This window comes from Hirundo rustica, chromosome 15, assembly GCF_015227805.2.
Source record: "Hirundo rustica isolate bHirRus1 chromosome 15, bHirRus1.pri.v3, whole genome shotgun sequence".
NCBI classification, from domain to species: Eukaryota; Metazoa; Chordata; class Aves; order Passeriformes; family Hirundinidae; genus Hirundo; species Hirundo rustica.
The window spans coordinates 16,461,518-16,483,301 of NC_053464.1; the positions used below are offsets into that span (position 1 = coordinate 16,461,518).

At 36.9% G+C, this 21,784-nt stretch overlaps 1 protein-coding gene across 2 annotated transcripts in view; it reads left to right on the forward strand.

Moving 5' to 3' along the window:
- Window positions 1-21,474, forward strand: part of KCTD5 (potassium channel tetramerization domain containing 5) — a 31,979-nt gene extending 10,505 nt beyond the window's left edge. The window contains exons 5-7 of one of the 2 annotated variants that reach the window (XM_040079534.2): window positions 2,281-2,397; window positions 8,150-8,275; window positions 15,366-21,474. In XM_040079534.2, coding sequence (XP_039935468.1) covers window positions 2,281-2,397; window positions 8,150-8,275; window positions 15,366-15,395 — 273 coding nt within the window. In that variant the 3' untranslated portion in view covers window positions 15,396-21,474. The remainder of the gene's footprint in view (window positions 1-2,280; window positions 2,398-8,149; window positions 8,276-15,365) is intronic. The other variant, XM_058422548.1, reaches the window with a different exon arrangement.
- The last annotated feature ends 310 nt before the right edge of the window (window positions 21,475-21,784 follow it).

Below are 21,784 nucleotides of genomic sequence, written 5' to 3' on the forward strand. Positions count from 1 at the left end.
CCTGTGGAGTCTCTCTCTAATAGCACAACAAAGCAACATTTAAAAAATGTCCATGACACCAAGGTAAAAGGGAACATTTTGTTTGTATTTGATAAAATGTGTAAGGTACCAGTGACATGGAGATAGCCATGAGCAAATGGACAAAACAGGCACAGAGCAAGCTTTTTATGCTTCATTACTCTGCTTCAAGTATTACTAGGTCTGTTTGCTATGCCACAAGCTAAATGTTAAGTCCCTGAAAAAAACTCTCACATAATACATGACTGTTTTTTGGCCAGTGCATGGAAAAAGGTTTTTCAATACTCTTCTTTGTCAGGAGAAACTAGCTTTTACTACAAATAGACCTCCTTTACTTTTTAGCAGATTAAATGACACCATATCTTTTACCTATCCTTATAAACCCTTCGGGGATATTGTATTTGGGAGTAATACTGCTTTTACAGTGCAACTGCTGAGAGACCTATTATAATCTCTTTTAGAACTGGAAGAATCTAGTGGTTTTCTTGGACATTACATCTTTGTTTCATCCAGCTGTCTCCCTACTTCCTCCCTCTCCCATGTTGCACATTTTTCAGCACATAGTTTGAAGCAGATAAACACAGCAGCTGTATGATTTCATAATACTTAACATGTCATTACCTCACACTAGGCCATTCCCTCCTCTGTACAGCAGACCTGCTTGTAGCAGACATCATTCACTTGAAATGGGATTAGAATATTGTGCATAAACAGTTTTATTGTTAATACCTTCAAACACTGTAGCATTTCTGTAATTTTTTCTAAGCCCATGTCGCTCAGCAGCATGCTTTCTTTCAGGAGCAGTCCTTGGGTGGCACCCACCATGTTTGGTATGTGAAAAAAGATGGAATCATCAGCTTTTTCAGAGGAGTGATATTCTTATAGATTGAGAGTCCTGGCGCGCTGAGCCACATATAACATGTAGAAGTGGTTGGTTTGAAAAAAATGGATTTATACACTTAGCATTTCAAAATTTTATCATTAAATATGATTGTATATGGTTATTAAATAGCAGTGGAAGGCGCTGAACTGTTGGTGCACTTATGCAGGTGTGGCGCCCTTTTCCAGAGAACACATTTGAAAGCTCTGCTAGAACAGTACAATTATGTATTAGTCCCAGTCCAAAATCTATTACCAAAAATTATGATGCCCTACTTTTGTGGGTTATTTTGTAGAGGATTTTTAGCTTTAATTGTTGCCTCTTCATGCAATCAGAGGAAAAAAAAAAAAGTGTTTTGGCAGCACAGCAGAATAAAAAACTGTAGACTACAAAGTGGATAAATAGAAAGGCTTTAGACAGCAGCAGTGTTGGTCATGTAAATTTTAGTGATTAATGTAACTTGACTCTTGACACCATAATGCAGTTGTAAGTATGTTTACTGTATGAGGAGGATTGTATTTAAATGCTGTCTTCAAAATTATTCACATACAATAGCAGGATATATATAGGTACTATTCATGGGCCTTCTCATCTGTCATAATCTCCAGTTTACTCAGAATAGGCAATTGTTGTCCAACTCTTCACACTGAAGTTTTAACTTGTCTAAAGTGTACTGACAAGCTGTGCTTTAATTTAAATGGGCTAGGAGTTGCCATATGTTACTATTTGTAATAAGATGTTGAGAAATTCAGCTGAGGTTGAACTTCAAATTATTAAACCTTCTTTAAATTATTATACGTTTAGCCGGTGTTCTTGCTAGTGATTTTTGTGGGAAAAAGCCAATTTTTACACTCCAGTTATTTTCTTGGATCTTCTGTAAATTACTCCTTCTAAAACTAATCTAAACCATTCAACGTTTTTTCTTCTTGTTGACTTCTTATGTTTCCTTAGCTGTATTTTATCAGTATTTGGAAAAATAATGAAGCTCTTTAATACTCAGGCTTTATATATTGCTTTTCATAACACCTTCCAGTCTTATATCCATGTTACTTTCTCTACTTGTCAATGTATGACAGGAAAAAAATGCACCAAACTCAGCTTGTTTTTCAGAGTAGCTGGCTACAACACAGTTATATGGGGCGTTTTCTGTCTTCTTATCAGTAACTCTCTAACTTCCATTTAAATTAAAAAGGGCTTTGCAACTGCCTCAGTAAGTTTTACGTTGAAATGAAAGTTTTAGCTTGATGGCAACCTGTTCTAGTGGCAAATAAGTGTTACCTGAATGTTTGAGCTCATCTGTTACTTGTACAGTTTGGATAACGGTATGTGCTTCAGCTTTACAAAGGTTTCTTTTTGTGTTTTGCTTTGATTGGTTATTTCAGCTTGTCAGTATAGGTTCCCAGTACAGCTGTGGCCGGGCTCAGCAGTCAGAGTTTCTGCTGATAGTGTCACGGGAAGTGAAAGGGGAAGAGAGATGCTTCCAGAAATGCTGCAGTGAGGTGTGTCACACCATTCTTTTTGCCCTCACACTAATACGCTTGGCCTCCTTGCATTTCTGCTGCTTTCAGATCATTCCACTTTTTTTCTGGATGTACAGCACATAGTAGTTTGTGTGTATTTGTGACTGGCTTTTATTTATATTCACAATATTTCATTACACATTATGAATGTCCACATTGTAAAAATAGTAGAAAAACAACCAAACAAAAATACCTTGGTTATTTAGTTCCTCAGTAGATAATTTCTTTTCCTTAATTTTTTCTCCAAAATTAACAGGCTTTAATCCATACTTGTTAACTAAGACGTACAATTCAAACCTAAGGAGCCCTAAAAACACAGCTTTGCGTTCAATGAGTCCAGAAGGGGACATTTCTGGTAAACTGGGAAAATGATTATTTCATCCATGAAAGTTAAGTTCTGAGTTTGAACCCTTTGTTTCTGGTAACTCAGAACTTAACTCTTTTTTAGGTGGATGAGATATGTTCAAACTGGAATAACGAATTACAGGAGTTTTTTGTAAGTAAAATATGGAGGAGTGACGGGAGAATGAAATGAACAGTTTTAAATCTTGTCTCATGTTGAAAAAACATCCTGGGTCTTTCCTTGGCTTTATTGTTTTGTTGTTTTGGGGTTTTTTTCCATCTTGAGAAATTTTCTTGGGAAATCTAAATGAGGAATCCTATCTTCATTCATTCCCTTTTTTTTTCATCCTTCCTTTTCCTCTTTTTCTACTTTTTTGATTACTGTGTTACTTCCAAATATTCATGAGTTTGGGAAGTATTTTTGCTCTCAGTAACATTTGAGGCGGTTTCTGGTTCTTTAAATATCTGTGCTGCATTTTGAAGTGTTGTATGTGAATTGATTTGGGAACCTGGCGCTCTGTAATTTTTTTCATCAACAAAATGCCTGGAGTACTTGTTCTTTTTCTTGCAACATATATGGTTATTTAGTCTGAAAGATGAGTATAACATTATGATGATAACATGATCGTGAAATGGCTTAATAAAACCAAAGCTTTGCCTATGACTTTATATGGACACTTAATCATGCGATTCTAGATTTGAAACCTGGACTGTTACCCAGCTTTATTCCAGAATCTGTTTTCCATGTACCAAGCACTGTCTGTTTCCTGCAGTTGTCTGAGTAACATTTGGAACGTGAAATGTGGGGTGTTCAGACTTGCGGCAACCGAGAAAGTATTGTGGCTTGTTAGGGATGTGTAGGGTACAGGCAGAATGATGTTATTTGTGCATTCATGTCCTGGATAGCTCAAAGTAAAACTCAGCATTGTAAAATGGAAAGTGGGGAGGGCAGTGAAGAAATTAATGCAGGTATAAAATAAAATAAAAATTATAATTTTTAAAAAATGAGGCTTTGAAGTCTGACTCTTGCATTAAGAGACCTGAAATAAATATTCTTTCAGGCCTGGTGTCAGTCATCAGTGCTGAGTTTTAGGACCTGATGTGTGATATCTTCATAAGCTTTTGTAAATCCTTTGGGAAGGCAGAACAGGTGCATTATATGTGTGAAAGCATAGAGTCCATTCTTATATTCATGCACCTTGACTCTGTAAAAAAAAAAAAAAGTTGAGTGGAGGATATTCTTTAATTCTACTAGGTGATAGTGTAATGAAAAAAATTTGGAAAAGCTTTTTCAGGCTTTCTAGTGTACAGGGAGTTCACCACATCTGAAATAAAGGCAGTAATAGTCAAAGTACAAGAATATTTAAAATAGAATTTGAGAATAATTATTACAGAATTTGCTTGGTTTTGAGAATCAGGCCATCATAAAATAGAAAAGGAAATTACTAGTGGTTAAGTAGAAAAGTTGGTTAATATGAGTAACTCCAGTGGTAAGCAGCAGAAGAAGAAGACAAAAAAGACAAAGATGAAGAAGACCGGAAGAGGAAGATGAAGAAGAAGAAGAGGGGCTGCTGTTCATTCAAGCTGGAGTGGTTATCTGAGACAGCAATACTATTGCTGATTTGTCTGACTTGTAAATATACTATATAGATTTTGAATCAGTATTAATAAACCAGTATAGCAAATCTGTATAGACATGTTACTGAAATGTGTCTGGTTTTGAGATCTGTCTCAGTTCAGTTAGGTATGAGATTAGTTCACTTCAAAAATAAGATCCCTTATTACGAGACCAGAAATTCCTTCTTGTGATTTCTTTGTCTTTTCAAGAAAATCATGACCTCTGTTGGCACATCAAGCAATAACTATATTTCTCTTGATTTAATAAAAATAAAAGTAATGCTGCTTTCCATTCCTGCCTTTTTTTAGCTGTAGCTGACAGCCTACTAGTATCATCAACCCTTACTGCATGCTAGCAATAATGGATCCTTATCTAATGAATTTTCTGTGATAAGTATCATTGGCATTTTCCTGTGTTCAGTTCTGACACTGTTGGGGCTCACAGGGATGCTTAAACACCATCACACTGCTTTAGTAAGGTGTGTAATGAAGCAAGTCGTGGAAGGAATAAACCAATGCAGAAAAATAGATATATGCATATGTATACAAATCTATGAAATTTACAGTTTCAACGTGTTCTTTTATCTTTCCTTAAATTCTTGGTAATTTAAGCCACATGAAGCAAATGCGGCTTCAAAACAAAACGTTTGTCCTTTCAGAAAGTTTGAGAAACAGTAGTATGTATAATCTGAAATCTTTTGACCTGTTTTTCATGTCTCAGATAACTCTGATGTGTTGCGGCTTCTTTTGGGAGGTGGCATGGGGATGGTAGTGTGGGGGCAGACAGATGGCAGGGCCAGTCTTCCAGTTTATCAGCATCCTTCTTAAAGTGTTGTCACCCATACTGGGAACGATGAAGTGACTTTTCACTTCCTGACAGAACAGTTCAGTTCTAATCCAGTCATTTTCCATTGTTTCCTTTTCTGCCATCAGCATTGTTGTTGATCGTTTCAGAAAGCTACAATGACATTTCTAGCATGCAGTTGCTACTATGCAAATTATACATTTTTACCTGCACGCATATGAAACTGCTTTTGAGAGTACTGTGAGTTGGAGTTTTGAGCAACTTGGGTCTAATTCTGCAAAAGTGACTTTATCGACTGATCATTAGTTGCAAAAAGTCATTAGATGTTTTGCAGTCAGCTAAATGTATAGTCCTATCCATCTGGCTAAAAGTATTCAATCTGCCACATTTCCTAAAAAGACTTATTTTCGAAAAGTTAATTTATGTGATTGGATTATGAAGTATTTGTTAGTAGCTGTCAGCTAAAGACCTGTCAACCTGGTTGAAACAGGATTGATGGTTTGGCTGATGTTTGCATCTTGCATGGCATCTACTTTCAGAGATTTGTTTCTTTAGAGTGTCAATAAATAAAGAAGTATTTTTCCGGCTAGTAGTCATTATAGCTTACCTGATAACGACTTGTTGCCACTTTCCAAGAAGAGTCAACTGTATATTAATTAAGTTGTATACTAGAATTTTATCCTTCAAACTTCCCTTTATAGAAGGTGAATTTTGAGTGGCTTTATTTAAATATGTGTGCAAATTTTCTGAATGTTTTCTAGCCTTTAAATGGGTTAAAAATGTTGTTTAATGTCCTACCTTTTACCTTAATAATTGGAGCAGTTCCTTTATTTGTACTAAATGGTTTGTCATTGCAATATTATGTATAGTGTAAACTTTATACCACTTTGTTTGGTTTAAGGCAAACTTAACTGCTCTTTTTTTCTGAAAATTTGTGCATGATATTTTTGTTGATAGGGAAGATAATCAACAAATCATCTCAATATATGAAGTAAATTTGGTTCGATTTCCAGCTTTTCAGTAGATTTTCTCAGTCCATCTTGTGCAACCAGGAAACTAGTTAGTCTGTGGGTTTTGTGATTCTATATTACACAAATACGTTATGGTGCAGACTGCAGAGTATTCATTATGAAAGATTAGCTGATTTAACATCTCAAGGTAAATGATGTCTTTAATATGCATTGGTGCTTCTAAAAAACCTGGGTGTTTGTAACTACATTTCAGAGTTTTGGTTGGAAAAATGTCTTTAACGCATTAATTTTTGATCAGCCTGTGTTCATTATTGATTATGTATATATTTTGCAGAACTAGAGTGATGTTAGAAGAGGAGGAAGCAGGGAAGGTTTCTGATGATCATGTCCAGTGTAGTTAAAGTACATAATCTGAGAGTGATGAATTTTGATGGCCAGTACTGCTCATGGAAGACTGAGCCCTGTACGCTGTAATATCATCAGGCTCCAAAAACTTTTGGTTTTGCGCTCCAAAACCAGTGCCTAGGCCTGGCATCGTTGTTTCATTATGTAGACACACTGCCTGCTGCTGTTTATAGACCTTGGCTCTGTCTGTCTGTGGAAGGGTTTGCTTGGCTGTTTTACTGCAGTGCAGGAATATCAGAACATCTCTGTCCTCTCCTTAGAAAGTACAGTGAGGCTTTGTTTTCTTCTGGCAGTGCTGTATGGAAGCAGCTTTTAACCTTGGTCTAACTTTAGGTTTTGTTGGGAGAATAATTTTATCCCTTAAATACAAACTCTGGATCAGGATTTCATCTTGACTTACCTTTCATGCATTAACAAATCTTTTACTCTCGTTGGTGTTCTGCTAGACTAGCAGTAGTACACTATTTGTCTTTACAGAGATATCTGCAGTGTTTTAAGTGCTGTTACCCTAAAAAAATAAGTTAGGTCCTTTCTATGTGGCCATCTCTAGAGCACTTAAATGTAGTAGAGATTGGGAAAGGGAGCAGTCTTATTGTATGTGTGTGGTGATTTGGTAGATAGATTAAATATAGTTTGGGTAATGACAAATCGACATAGTGTATCTGTACAAGTTTTATTTTTAGGACTTTGATCCTTGTCAGTAGATCTGACATTATCTTGTAGATCACACATTATCTTGTTGTGCTTTTGAAATTAAACTTTAAAATAAATGAAACAGCTACATCTGAATTGAATCTGGCTTGGAAAGGCAGGCTATTTAAAACTTCTAGCATTAGTTAAGTGTATTGTGTGTAAGGCAAGACAATTTCTGCCATTTGATAAACATGCTGATGTTAGTATATTCTTCTTTATCAGTGAATTGTCATTTATCATTCAATATAGACTGTAGAAACTTGTAAACATGTCACATTTCATTATACACGGCTTCAGCTTGTAGCACTTCCTTAATTAGCTTCCTTGTAGCAGTATGTATGAATTTCAGATGTTAATCTTGATGTCCCACCGTACTGTGTCTTCTTGTTTTCCAGTCAGATGTAAATACTGTGTTTGTTCATTCAAAATATGTTTTAATAGAAACACCATTATTCTATAAGCAATGATGGGTATCCCTTCAGGCTATAGAGGATCCTGCATGCAGCCATTTACGTGTTAAATCATGCCACGTTAAGATACCACATACAAACTTTAAAAATTAACTTTGGAGGATAAGAAGGTTTCCAGTAAATAACAGAAACAGGGAGCAGGCTACTTCTCCACTGGCCTGCCTCCACAGTCTTTTCTTTCACAGGATAATTATAACTGTAAATGATTAATTCTGTAACTGATATAAGAAACCCTGTGTGTATCTTATCATCAGAGTGTGTATTGTCATTGTATTTGTCAGCATCGACACGTATTTGCATTGAAGTGGAGAATCATGCTTCAGGCACAACCTGCAGTCTGAAGAGTGAGGAGTATTTGTACTAATCATGAGACTTTCTGGAATTTGTTTTATGTGGAAATACAATTGACTTTTTTTTTCATCTTTCAGCTGGTCAGTATTGGTTCTTCCTATAACTATGGCAATGAAGATCAGGCTGAATTTCTGTGTGTTGTCTCAAAGGAATTGCATAACACTCCTTATGGAACGACCAGTGAACCCAGTGAAAAAGCAAAGGTGAGTTATTAGACATTGGACTAAACAAATGGTGTTGAATTGGGTGGGCTTCACAAGTCATGATAGATCTACCTCTGTTCTGGACCATTATTTAATTGTCCTTTTTCCCCCTTGTTCAGGACTAATAATGATTTCTTGTCCATTGTATGAGGGACTGTAAATGGTACAGTCAGCATGCATTTGTTATGTATGCCTGGATTATTTTAATACAATACTCTGTACTTTTTTTGTGCCTGTTTTTTGTCAGGTATCCACAGATACTTTCTCTTTAGAGCTGAGAAACTAGGTTTTGTTTCTTAAATATTTGAATGACACTGGTTCAGTTAAAAACTGCTTTTTCTTGCTTGAGTGCAGCTGAAGAAATCTTACTGTCAAGAATGGAACTTGAAAGGTGCTGTCTCTGTAAAGTAGTCATGTGCAATATGTTATAAAATGAGGGTACTAAATGTTTTCAGGGTTCTACCAAGATTACTTTCTGTAACCAACTTTACAAAAAGATTGTAATGGGCACAGTATCTTAGCATTTTACTCATTTGTATTTTGGAATTTGTGCAGAGGAGAACATAAAACTACGGCTGACTAGCCATAAGGCAGAGTGATTCTGTAATGTAAGTGTACTCAGTGTCATGAATAGTGAACAGTTTCTATCATTGCATTGCTGCTTTGTATCAAGAGATGACTACAGACGAACTGGATACACCTGTAGTTGGTTTAAAAGCTTTTGGTTTCCCTTATGTAGCTGGAAAACAACTGGTAAATCATCAAAGCTTGCTTTTTCAAGAATCACCTTCAAATAAATTGATTTTTAAATAATGCTAAGAATGGATCTGTGTATTGGCAGTGAGGCCTCAAGTAGATAAAACTTTATTACTTTTTATGCTTTGTAACACACTTATGCAGCTACACGTATGGATTAATTTTTATTATTTGCACTATAAAAATACTCTAAGCTGTATGTTGGATTCCTAGTAAAATGCGTAGTTTATGTTCATCACTGTAGAGTTAAAACTTCCGAAGAGTTGTAAAGGATTAATGTAATCAAGGGTAAACAGTGAAACTGGGTAAGTGATGTCTTACTCTTTTAAAACCCTAGTTAACATCTGCTTTTGCCAGGATGCTTGAGGAAGACTTCGGAAGCTGACATGTTAGTGGTGTATGGTAATAATTTAGGGCTGAGATATCTACCTGAAATAAAATGTGGAATTCTAGAGCCTAATAAACATCTTCATAAGGAATGGTAGTGCATTCTCAGGTAATTTCAGAAGTTGCCAGAAGTTTCAGAAGTTTCTTCTACATGCATCCTTCATGTAAAAGAAAATATGGATCAAATGCAAGTGTTAAAGACAAAAACCAAAAGCTACTGCATTACAACTGTGTAAATGGATAAGCACTGAGAGAGGCTGTCTTAGACATCTCCATTAATGTGCTGCTTGGTCATTGTTGCAGAGAAGAGAGCTGAGCATCATTTGACCACGGTGATGAATGGGAATTGCTGTTAATTTTGGTTGGAGATCTAACATTCCCTCCTTTTGTCCTGGAAGAGTTAAGCTGTGGCTAGCAATTAATAGGCAATACTTGAAGAATAATTCCTTTAGATATTACATTTCTAAAAGATCATAGTTTTGTATATAGGTATGCGTTGTGACAGGGAAAATAAAAGAAATATAATTTATTATTTTCTTGAGAGGTTTCTGATAGCTGTGTTCAGGAATCTTAACTTTGGGAGAGGTTGTCTCCATAGTTCCCTCTTAGCAAGCATTCTCCTCCAGTCTCAGTAGTGTCTGAGTTGGTCTTCATGAAGATCGTATGATTGAAATTCTGGTATCCACTTTTATATACAGAATAATACGTTGATGTATTGGGACTGACTTACAAGAAAGTCTTCCTATTACTTTTACAGCGGACTGAGATAGAGAGAAAAAAAAACCAACCTGCCAGTATATAATTTTTATTGACAAGCACTTCAGTTTTAGTTACTAGTCCTGGATTTTCAGAATAGGAGAAAGTATCTTCTGATAGCCATCTAATCAAGCTTCAGCTTCATTCCTTCTTAGGGACTTTTTTCTTGTGTTTTCTTTTTTTAGTTAACAGCATAATAAGTTAGTGGATGACTTCTGTGTAACATTCTAATACACTTAAGGAAATTAATCTTAAATTATTCCACTGGCTTTTACTGGTAGCCATGGCACAAGGAAAAGATAACCTGTATTCCCACAAGCAGTCTTCTCTTTCATACCACTTTATTGACCTGGCTACTGGCTTCTATCTGCTGACTTCAGGATACTTGGATGAGGAAATTGTCATAAAATCTGTTACATTCCTTCTTGAAATGATACTGTCATACTTTTTTATACAAAGAGTGGAGGTCCCAGGTAAAAGTGAATAAGTGTCATTGCCAGATAGTTCAGGTGTAAGTGGATTGTACTTTGTTGCGGCTCTGACTCACTTGCGATCTCTTCTTTTCCCTTCCTTCTTTTATACGTGCTGCATGCTGCATGACTCAGAGTGAGGATGAAGAAACGGATTACGATATGAATGACTCAGATTAAGTGTAAATGTCATGGTGAGCACCAGCTGCCCAAGGATTTTAACCAGATGCTTTTCTGCCCCATCCAATTCCCACCCCCACTAGTGCTGTCCTTCGGCTAGTCCTGGTGGTGTGTGTGTGTTTGTGATTATAGTTGTTGCATGGTTGGCAAAGATAGAATTCCTGTTCTGAATATTGCTTCTTTGACGGAATAATTAGTGTTGCTTTTACAAACTGCATTGTGAGTAGTATCTTTAAAGCTTTGCTGAGAAGGAGAGTTCTTCATGTAGATTCTAGGGCCAGAATTGCTTTTCGTTCATTCGTTTCTTTCTTATTTTATGTGCGCCAGCTTTTCTGTCAGATAGATTTTTTACATGTAGAGGCATCTGATACAAACTTGCCATATGCATTTCCAGTAAATGTCTGATTTGGCAATAATTTAACAAGCTTGATTGAGTGCAACATAGTCCCAAGGTGGTCTTAACTGATAATTTGGAAACTAAGGGGTTTTTTTTGTAAGGATGTGGCAGATATAAGTAAATAGTGTGATCTTTTTGCTACAGTTGTATTTTTCACAGGAAACAACTCTGAGGAGGGATCCTTTCCACTGTAGTTTGACATCTGATTGAAGATCAAGTTACATTAAAAGTCACAAGTGGAAGAGCACAAAAAAAGCTGCATCTGAAAAAATAACTTAGGCACTTTTCCTAATTTGTCTTTTAGTACTACTCATATTTATTCCACTCTCTAGTTTCTAGAAGATAGCATACCCTTGAGTGTTCAATGGTATGGTGTGGGTGGTCACTTGAGCCTGTGTAAATTGAAGATACTTATCATTGCATGAGATTAAACTTCAGCTTCTCACCTATATACCTGATCGTTTTAGCTGTAAAGCAGCCTTACACTTATCTCTGAAGTTTGGACAATGCTCTCAGGCACAGGGTGTGATTCTTGAGGTTGTCTTGTGCAAGGCCAGGATCATCACTTAATGATCCTTGCAGGTCCCTTCCAACTCAGGATATGCTGTGATTCTGTGAAGTCGCTGCACATGGCTGAAAAAGAACCTACATTATTTTCTGAAATGATGCTCAGAGAAGCTATTGCTAGGGTACTGTAAAGCCTTTTGCCAGGTCTTCAGGAATGGCTGAAAGGAATGGATCAAATCTGAAGCTTTACTGAAACAAAGTAAACTGGCACTTTGCTGGAATTGAATGTAATGTTCTTAAACTGCCTGAGAGGCAAACAGTCCTTAAAACACTTTCCTATCAGCAGCAGTTTTGAGTAGAAAGAAATAGTTTTCATGTCCTGCTTCCCTAAGAAGCAATCACACTCAGGCCCCTAGAATATGAGAGTTCATTCAGCATTGTCTAGAATTTTTAAGCCAGCTTTGGATCTGGTGCACCTTTAGGGAAAATAGAACAGAAATATGAAAATAAGTAAAATCCTCAATACAGGAGATCTGTACTAGAGTTGGGACAGTCCCCAGTATTAGTATAGGCTGGGTGATAGAGGGATTTACTGCAGCATTGCAGAAGACTTGGGGATACTGGTGGGTGAAAACCTGAATTTGAGCCAGCAATACTTGCAGACTAGAAAGCAAATTATCCAGGACTGCCACAAAAGATGCGTGGCCCAGCAGGTTGAGGAAAGTGATTCTCCCCCTCAGCTCTATTCTCATGAAATCCCACCTGGAATGCTGCATCCAGCTCTGGGATTCCCAGTACAAGAAAGACCTGTGAGAGTGGATCCAGAGGAGAGACATGAAAATGGGCTGCAGGCTTGAACACCTTTCCTCTGAAGACAGGCTGAGACAGTTGGGATTGTTAGGCCTGGAGAAGAGAGCCCAAGGGCCAATTTTACTGCATTTCCAATACTTAAAAAGCCTTATGAGAACAATGAAAAAAGACTTTTTACCAGGGCTCATGGTGACAGGACAAGGGGTGAGGTTTTTAAACTGAAAGAGGCTATCTTTAGATTGGATATAATGATGAGAATATTCTTTACCATTGAGGTGGTGAAACATCTGGCACAGGTTGTCCAGAGAAGCTGTGGCTGCCCCTGGATCCCTGGAGGTGTCCAAGGCCAGGTTGGAACGGGCATGGAGCAACCTGGGACAGTGGAAGGTGTCCCTGCCCATGGCAGGGGTTTGAATGAGAAAATCTTTGAGATCCCTTCCAACCCATTCTTGTGATTCTGATTTCTTCCTCAGCAGAGGTAAAGGTTGCAGAAGAAGTACCAAGAAAAGTGTGTTAAAATATTGCCTGATGGAATGGAATTTCTGCTTGATGTTGGGATTACTGGCTCAGTAAAATGTGCAAAGTTCAGTGTCCAGATCTGGCTCAGCTTTATTTTATTGCATGCATTCCTGATGCTACAGAAAATAGTTCTATTAATCTTGCAAGTATTCTTGTAGGAATGAATGAACTCAAATACTTCATATTAAGTCAGAAATATTAACAAAATTAATAGATCCGGTATTATTTTCTAGTTGCACAGGTATTTGTTTCAGATATGATTTTGTCTCTCTTGGATACGGTTTCACTTACTGACCCCATTTGCTGTGTCATACTTATCCTCTATGGCGGGCATGTACTCCAGCACTTTGTCCTCTGCTCTGACCAACAGCAAATACTTGTGGAAGGAGTTTAAGTATGAAACATTTATGATATCTGCTCCTGATATATTTCCCCACCTTCCAGAAAAACTCAGTCTGGGAATTTTGGCTTCAAGCCTTCATCCAGGTCATTGTATGAAAGCTACACTGTAGTACCATGAGTTGGTATCAGTGGCACTATTGTCTGTGAGTTTATCTAGTCCCTTTTGCATGTATTATACAAGCAGTTGCTGAGTAATTTACAGAGCCTGTTTTTTTCCCCACAAAATTCACTTACATCTCTCCTACAATTTCATATTAAAATGCTTTTTGCTTAGTACACACAGTCATGTGTAACATTCATGATTATCTTCATGAAATAAGAGGTGTTTGCTTCTAAAATGTACGTTAAAGCATAACATGGCCAGTGGAAAATGTCCTTCTGTATTTTGGAAATTTTTCAAAGTATTTGCGTTGACATCTGGCTTTGTAACTTCACAACAATAATGCTGAATTTGAAATGAAAAGGAACTTTGTGTGCACAAAGCTAGATCCAGATGTAGGAGGGAGTAGAGTGATAAAGTGGATTTTTAATTTTTTGATCTAACACCACACTGCCTCTGAACTGTTCCTGAGCTACTCAAATGGTAATGGGTGTTTTATGAACTCCAGCCCTTTAAAAAATTCCATGGAGTTGGGCAAAGCAGGTGAGACCTTGCTTGGCTTCAGTCACTATGAATGACATGATAGCCATTTTTACAATATTAACAGGAAACCAAATACATCAACTTTTAAAATTTAAAACCATACTTGAAACTGTTGTGTGAAGCGATTGCCACCCCTTTACCTTACAAACACAGAGACTGAAGTGTTTGTGTATGCTGGCAGATTCTGTGGGCTGGAATGTGCTGCTGAGTGTTTGTTGTAACATCAGGCTACACAAAGATCGTAATAGAAGGAAATTCCATCTTGAGGGCAGCTCTGCCATTGTCAGGGATTGTGCCTTTGCTTTCTTTCAGCTTTTGGAATAAAGAGCCCTTCCCAATACTAAGAAAACTATCAAGAAGCAAAAGAAAGTGAAGTATCAAAATACTTTTACTTACAGATTAACGTTCTTAAGTACTTGTGCTCAGTACATTTGAATGTTTGCTTAATGCTGTTTGCCTTTTGTCATGCTGTTTGCCTTTGGTTCTACAGACTGCTGACACAGTTCTAGAGTACTACACAGCCTGACAGTCCACCTCATTATTGCTGATTGTGATTCAGTTGAGAGCAGCAACATTAAAATATTGTTGCCTGAACAGTCAGTCTTTAGACTTGGATCCTTTCCTCTCTGGAGGAGCCAAAAAAATGTAAAATAGGAAAGGAGAAAAGGTAGTCAAACTGGAAGTGGAATGGGTATTGATGATTTAAGTCTTGCCAGGTTGTACTTGGGCTTAAAAACTTCTTGCATTGTCGCACACAGTGTGCCATTTCTGCACATTTTTATTTGCTAGTTCGTGTTTTCAGTACTAATTTATGGAACGCAGTTTGCATCTGAAACTTCAGAAAGTTAAGGACATTTTACTGGAACAGGAAAAATGAAGATTGAATTCCGTTTCTAGTAAAGTACCCAGGTTAATTTACCACATAGGACCTCAGGATCTTCCAAACTATGTTGAGGTACAATGGCTTATTTTTTACAGTTGCCAACTCTTAAGTCTTATTAATGTATTAATTATTTATATTACTAATACTCAATTCCTAGCAGTGTTTTGCACCTGTTTTAATGGTATTTGATAGGGGACATTGTAAGCGTCAATCTGTCTTTTTTCAGCTTTAAAGCACAGACCCCAGCAATGTACTTGAACCAGGTCTCTCATACTTGACCAGTTATTAAAAATAGTCATTATGTTGCTCTTTGATCTCCATGCTTTAGGAATGACAGTGAGCTAATTTTCATTTATAGAATTTTTATTGGTCTATTTCAGATTTTGCAAGAACGAGGTTCCAGGATGTGAAGACAGTATTGAACGGTGACAATTTTTTTCTTTTATTCGAAGATGCAGTGAATTGTCACACTGAAGAGGTTTGGCTGCAAAAGAAAAAATCTGATTTAGACAATTTTCTGTTGATCTGGGTTCAACCGTATTTGCCTAAAAGCTGGTGTCAACTTCTGGAAGCATTGCAAGATTACATAATGGGAAGAGATGGTGTGGGAGTGTGTGTTACGTTTTGCTTGTAGTGCATGGTTGTACTCTTGTTGGCCAATTGGTCATTTGAAAAGAAATGACCACGCACTCATATTTTCCTCAGAGACATGTAGCACTTGATATCTGGTGCTGGATGACCCAATGTTGATCAGTTTGGAGACATTTTCTTACTAATCATTGTAAAACTTTAAAAGGACAATGTAATTGGTGCTACACACAGTTAGACACACACACACACACACACACACACACACACACACGTTACAGCCCAGAAACGCAAGTATTTGGGTGTACGTTGTTTCAGAATCAGTGTCAGCCCCAGTTGACTGTATTATACTGCACATTCCTTATGGCTCTGTGACATAATCTATTATGTAATAACAGCCTAGGAGATCAACTGAAACTAGCACATGTAAAAGTTACACAACAGAGAAAAGGTTTCTCTGAAGGGTGTATATATTGACTGGATGTATAGCTTATTTTAATACCCAAAGGGAAGACTAAACTCAGAGAAAATGGCCTTCCTCTGAGTTATTCTTGATATTCCCTCTGTTAAAACAGTCTCCTGCAAAAGTTATGCTCCAGTCCTGGTCACATGCTTGAAAGTGGAATCAAAATTCACTTAAAATGACCAATGGAACATTCTGTTTCTTTGGAGGTGTTTGTACTCATGTGTGTGCTTGTGCTTTTATAAAATGCCTATAAGCATTGAACTGTGTGGATTAGGGTAAAGATTTTACTAGAGCTGAAGGTTTTACAGAAATACAGCTGGCTAGTCCTAGGTCCCTGTCTCTATGACTCGGAATAAAATCAACCTTAGTGTGAATATAAACTCCAGTTGAAAAACCTGAATACTCTGGATATTCAGGATACCTGTAATCAACCTTTCTCTTTCTATACAGTTTTAACTATGCAGTTAAGAACAGTGTTTGAACAGAATGTGGTGCAGCTTTGTTGGTTTGTCCTTGGTGAAGGCTAATACACAAGACATACACTATGTTTTGAGCAAAATCTTTAGCACATCTTTAAAACACTTAATGAAATGGACAGTATAAAACTTGGCTTCATTGACTCATGGAACTAGTGAAAGAGAGCTTCAAAAAGCTATAAGATGGTTTTAAATTCTATAGACATTACAGTTTTCATTCTTAGTAATTTCAGAATTTATGCATATACTGTAGGTAATCCTTTACACGAAAGCCGGATTTTCAAACACCCAGGGTCTACTTTTTTTTAATTATTATTATTATTATTTTTTAAAGGACTTATTCATTGATAAAAGTTTGGCAAAACAATTTGTAAGAAACATTTCTACTAAACAGATTAAGCAATGGGCTAAATGTCTTGTCCATGTGCCTCATGCTTGAAAGAATTTGTAATGCATTTTGAGACTTGGATGTGGTCTGCACGGGAAGCTGCTGGCCCCTCCAGAATGCATACAATTTTTGTCTTTTTTTAAGAAGTTAAAACTGAATTTAATTTACTAAAACTGCAATTGCATAGGGGAAAATGTTTATACTTTTATACTTTTTTAGGTACCCATATTTTATCAGCTTAAATTGAGCACAGAGATGTCCCCTAAATAGTGACAGATTATCTTGTGTACCTGAAAATAAGCGTAACAACTGTCTGTGTTAACTGCACATTAAAACATTTCCTCTGCTGCAGTAGTCACTGTGTTTGTAAGCAGTACGACTCCACCAAATTCTCTGAGCTCCCTGGCTCATGGAATTGCAGGCAGCCATGTTACTCGTTTTCTTGATGTGCTCTATCGAGTAATTCAGCATTCATGTAAGTGGATTTTAATGCCTAAAATACCAGTTTTACAGTGATCCTTGTGAATCAGCATTTCTCTTGCCTCTCTCATTAAACCCAAAAAGGACGGACTATTTAATAAAGTGAAATTTTCCTGAATGACGTCAGCAAAGCATGAGTAACAAACTAAGCAAACTGAACAAATTTGGAGTATGTAAAGAGTGTTTTTTTCTAAGTACAGGGCTTTTTTCCCACTGAAATATTTTCAGTTTTAAAACCTGCTTTTATGATATTACCTGCAGTTTAGTTTACACTGTATCCTTGCCATAGCTACTTTTAGGGAAATGAGTGTTTAATATTTTTTTTGCACTTTGTTTCCAATACCTCACAAAGATTTTAAGAAGGAAAGAGAGAACTTTACTAGGCAGGTACCTTGTAAATGATTTTAAATATTCTGCTGTTTGAGACCACCTGAACTAACTGCTTTCCTGTTCTTGCTGTTGTCGTTATTGCTTTAATTTTTGTGATCATGTGAGGGTTTCAGATAGATGGAAATGCTCTCTTCATCTTTTTTCAAGGCATTAAGAATTTATCCCTAAGTAAGTTTTGTTTCTTTTTGTTTGGCTGTTGCAGTTAGTGCAGAAAGTTAGTGACAGTAAGAAGGTAATTGCATTAGAGTCCAATCTGCATCACCGGGTTTTGCAAATGTTGCTTCATCTGTTAAGATCTTGCAGGATGAAGTAATATACCTGTACAGTTTAAACTGGACTCCTTTGTTCCTTTTCTGCCATTTGGAGAGCACCTACCTGAGAATTGCCTGTGAGTGTGCAGAGCTGAGGGGTTCACCATCAGGCTGGAGCTGCAGAGCTGTACTGCAAACCCCGTGGACTTAACTCTGCACACACATAGCTCCTCTGTTCTTAAATCAGAACAGTATTCCAGGTTAGAATTTTAGATCCTGAGCTTGAATAGATTATAGCAGAAGGAATAAAGCAGGAAGGGAGAGAGATTAAATTCCTTAAAGGCACTCACATGACAAACTTCTTGCAAAACTTGTTTAAAAACAGAAGTTCAAATTCGCTATAGCAATTTCTTGCAATTTCTTGCTTTGAGTTAGGAGACGGCTTAAGTTTTCTCAGAGGCTATTTTCCTTTATTGGAGATGACATTTTTATAGAAGATGCTTTTGACTTCTTCAAACGGCAAGTGAATCAGAATTTGTCTGCAATGAACAAGTAATTAATTCTGAGGCCTCAAAGACACGAATGTCACATGGTCCATAATAACTGTCCAAACGTATACTCTGACTCAGCAGCTCCCAGCCCAAAGGTTACCTGGGATTTTGTCCCTACCTACTGTGGGATTTCCATAGATTATGGTTAATTGCAGGTTTTTTTATCCCACAGTAATTTAGTTGCGTGTCAAAGACTTGATTAAAGAAGCTTTAATTCTTTACTAAAGTTTCTGTCATCAGAATCACATACCCATGAAAGTTGGAAAATGTACTGTGGTTTTTTTCAAACTCAGATTTCTTGTAATGATAAAAGTTCATTTCATCCTGCATTGTAGCATTAGGAGGTTATTTCTTAAAAATGAATCTCTGTGAATCAATCTGACATTTTGCCTTCAGACAATAGCTGTGTAGCTCCATTTCTAGCAATGTGAATGCACAGTTGTGATTCATTAGAAACAGGAGTATTTCTTGCATATTCCAAAATTGAATCAATCTCCTCTTTTTCTGAGAGAGATATTTTCTTCTTTTTTTTTTTTTTTTCCTCAGGGGAAAAATGGAAACTGGCAGATTAAATGAAACATAACTTGGTTGCAGGCATGCAACCGAGGGAACAAGTCTGCTGAGTAGGGTGATAGTGTTATCAGAGAAGTGCTTCTCATAACAGAACACTGTTCTGTGAATGTCTGTTGAGGTTGTTGAGAGTTGTCGGTGTCTGTTTAAGCTGTAGAGAGCTACCACCAGCAAATTAACACACGTTACAGATTTTATTAATAATACAAAAATGAACTTGGAGTGCAAAAGTGCAATAATATCTGGTTCAGTGGAATTAAATAGGATCTGGATTGTAGTTACCCAGGTATACTGGAATGTATTCCGTGGGAAGTACTGGGAGAAGTGTGAAGTTGTCCTGGGCTTTTTGAGCATGATCGAAATCAAATGAAAGCCAGAAGTCTGGGGTTTTGTTCACTTGAGATGTGATAAAATCAGAAAGTGCCATTCTCCTATTTTTATTCTCTCTCTCACCACATCAGAAGTTTCAAGTTTTTCAAATTAACTTTTCAATCAGCCCTTGAACTGTGGGGCTCTTGAAAGATGAAATTTTGTTATGCCTTTAACAGTGTCTTTTATCTTAAGACAGTAGGGTTAAAACCTGAGTGACCACTGGAGTAATGTCTTTTCTAACACAACAGTTTTGAAATACGTAAACCTGAGAATGCTGCCTGTTACTGCATTGTAGTTTAGACCACGGATATCTCCAGTTTTAAGGACAATCTTGGGATCTTACGTGGGTTTTTGTGTAGAATTATTGATTCTTTAAATAGTATGAATATTCAGTTTAAAACAAAATGTAGAAGGCTCTCTGAACTCAGTGTCATATAAGTTTTCATTTGTTTCTCAAAAATCAGGTGTTGTCTTGAAAGGCTTCTTAATGAACAGCGGCTTTAAAGGGCTACACAGATCTTATTGTCCAATTTGCCTAAATGACTGTCAGAAGGAATTCTTTCCATTTTCAGAGCAGAAACGCTAAGGGCTAAAATGCTTTCCAGGGCTAATTTGATGTTCCAGAGACATAAAATGTTTTAAAAACAACTAGTCTGTTTTCCTTTCAACTCATGGACTGTAAAATAATTTTTACAAATGGCTAAACCAATTGCAGATGTAAGTGTTCTTATATGGCTTGGATTTTCAGTATCCAGATTGGGTAAGAGCACACTAGAGAAGACATTACACTTACCCTCCACTTTATTATTACCTTTGCTGAAATCCAACAACTTTTATGAACAGCACTGGCAATAGAGAAGCTTTGAGGAATATTCTGCCCCAGGAAATTGTCACAGAATATTTCTTTGCAACTTGGTTGACTTTTACTTTAGCAGCATCTACCAAGGCATAAACTTCTCAGTTGTTCAGTGAATAGATACAGCTGCAAATACAGTTTTCTGGGTGCATCAGAGGGTTCTCTTCAGGATGCTGTGTCTTAATAACTACTATAATGAGAGAAACTTTTTAAAAAGTTATTTTCCTACTTCGGGGGTGAGTGGGAGGGGAGAAGGTTCTGTGACAGTGCTCTTCCTTGCCTTAGGAGGCAGAGTCTAAATTTTGACCTAAGACTTGTTGTGATTTTGAGGCCTCGTCATCTGAAATGAATAAAGAGTAAAAGTAAATGTGTTTATTACGTACATGATTCTTGCTACCTTTGAAGATTTTCCAAAAGCTTATGCACAACTTTACTCGCATTAACTTGACTCATGTGTATTGCTAGAATGAAGCAAGTGCCAAGGCACTCTTAAAAGTAATGTTGCCAGCCTCTACCTGGAAATGAAACAAGATCACCAAACTGAAGAAGTATCAAATGGCAGCTTTTTCCACCTGCTTCTGTCCTTATCCTTACCTCAACCTAGCTATGAAAAATCTACTTCCTATGCACTCTTTAGGACCACCTACCCAATTCAACAAACTTTTTTTTTCTTTTTTACCTTTTCCTCCAAATCACCGGTCTCAAAATTAGTTGTGCATCAGCTGTTTGTGCTTATACCCAAGTGGCCATACTTGCAACTTGTTATTTCCTGGATAGTGGATTAGCAATAACACTTTACTTTGTGCCAATTCCTTATCTCTGAAGTGTTCTTACTGCAGCAGAATTTGAGTTTTGATTTGGTTTTAATGCATTAGCTTTAACCAAAACTCCTAACACAGACACAGACAAGAAACTGAATTCAGGGAAACTTCCCTGGAAAAAAATCTGCTAGGGCTTCCCAGATGATTTGAAGGTGGTTACAGTTAACCATCACTTTCAAAGTAAACAAATGAAATGTGTGTGGGTATTTTTTTAACTTCCTTTTCATAACACTAGTGTATTGTAAACTGCATGGAATAAACCTGGTATTTCCCTTTTAAAGTGTGATGTCTTTCATCTGTCTTTTCTAAATGCACTAAATGATATTAATAGTGTCATATTGTGTGATAATTCCTAGATTAGCACTTCAGATGTAAAATGTAGTTGCATATTTGGGCAGTGATTCAAAGTATTAACACTTTCTCCTTTTTAAAGGAGATGTATCCTTTACTGCTGCCCCAAAGAATTTGTCGCAAAAAAGCTAGGTCTATTCAGATATTTATCAGTTGGGAAATTATTTTCCTTTGCACTTGCCCTGACTTGATTATTATAGGAGGAAATAGTTGTCCTTTGAATGGATATATAATCACAT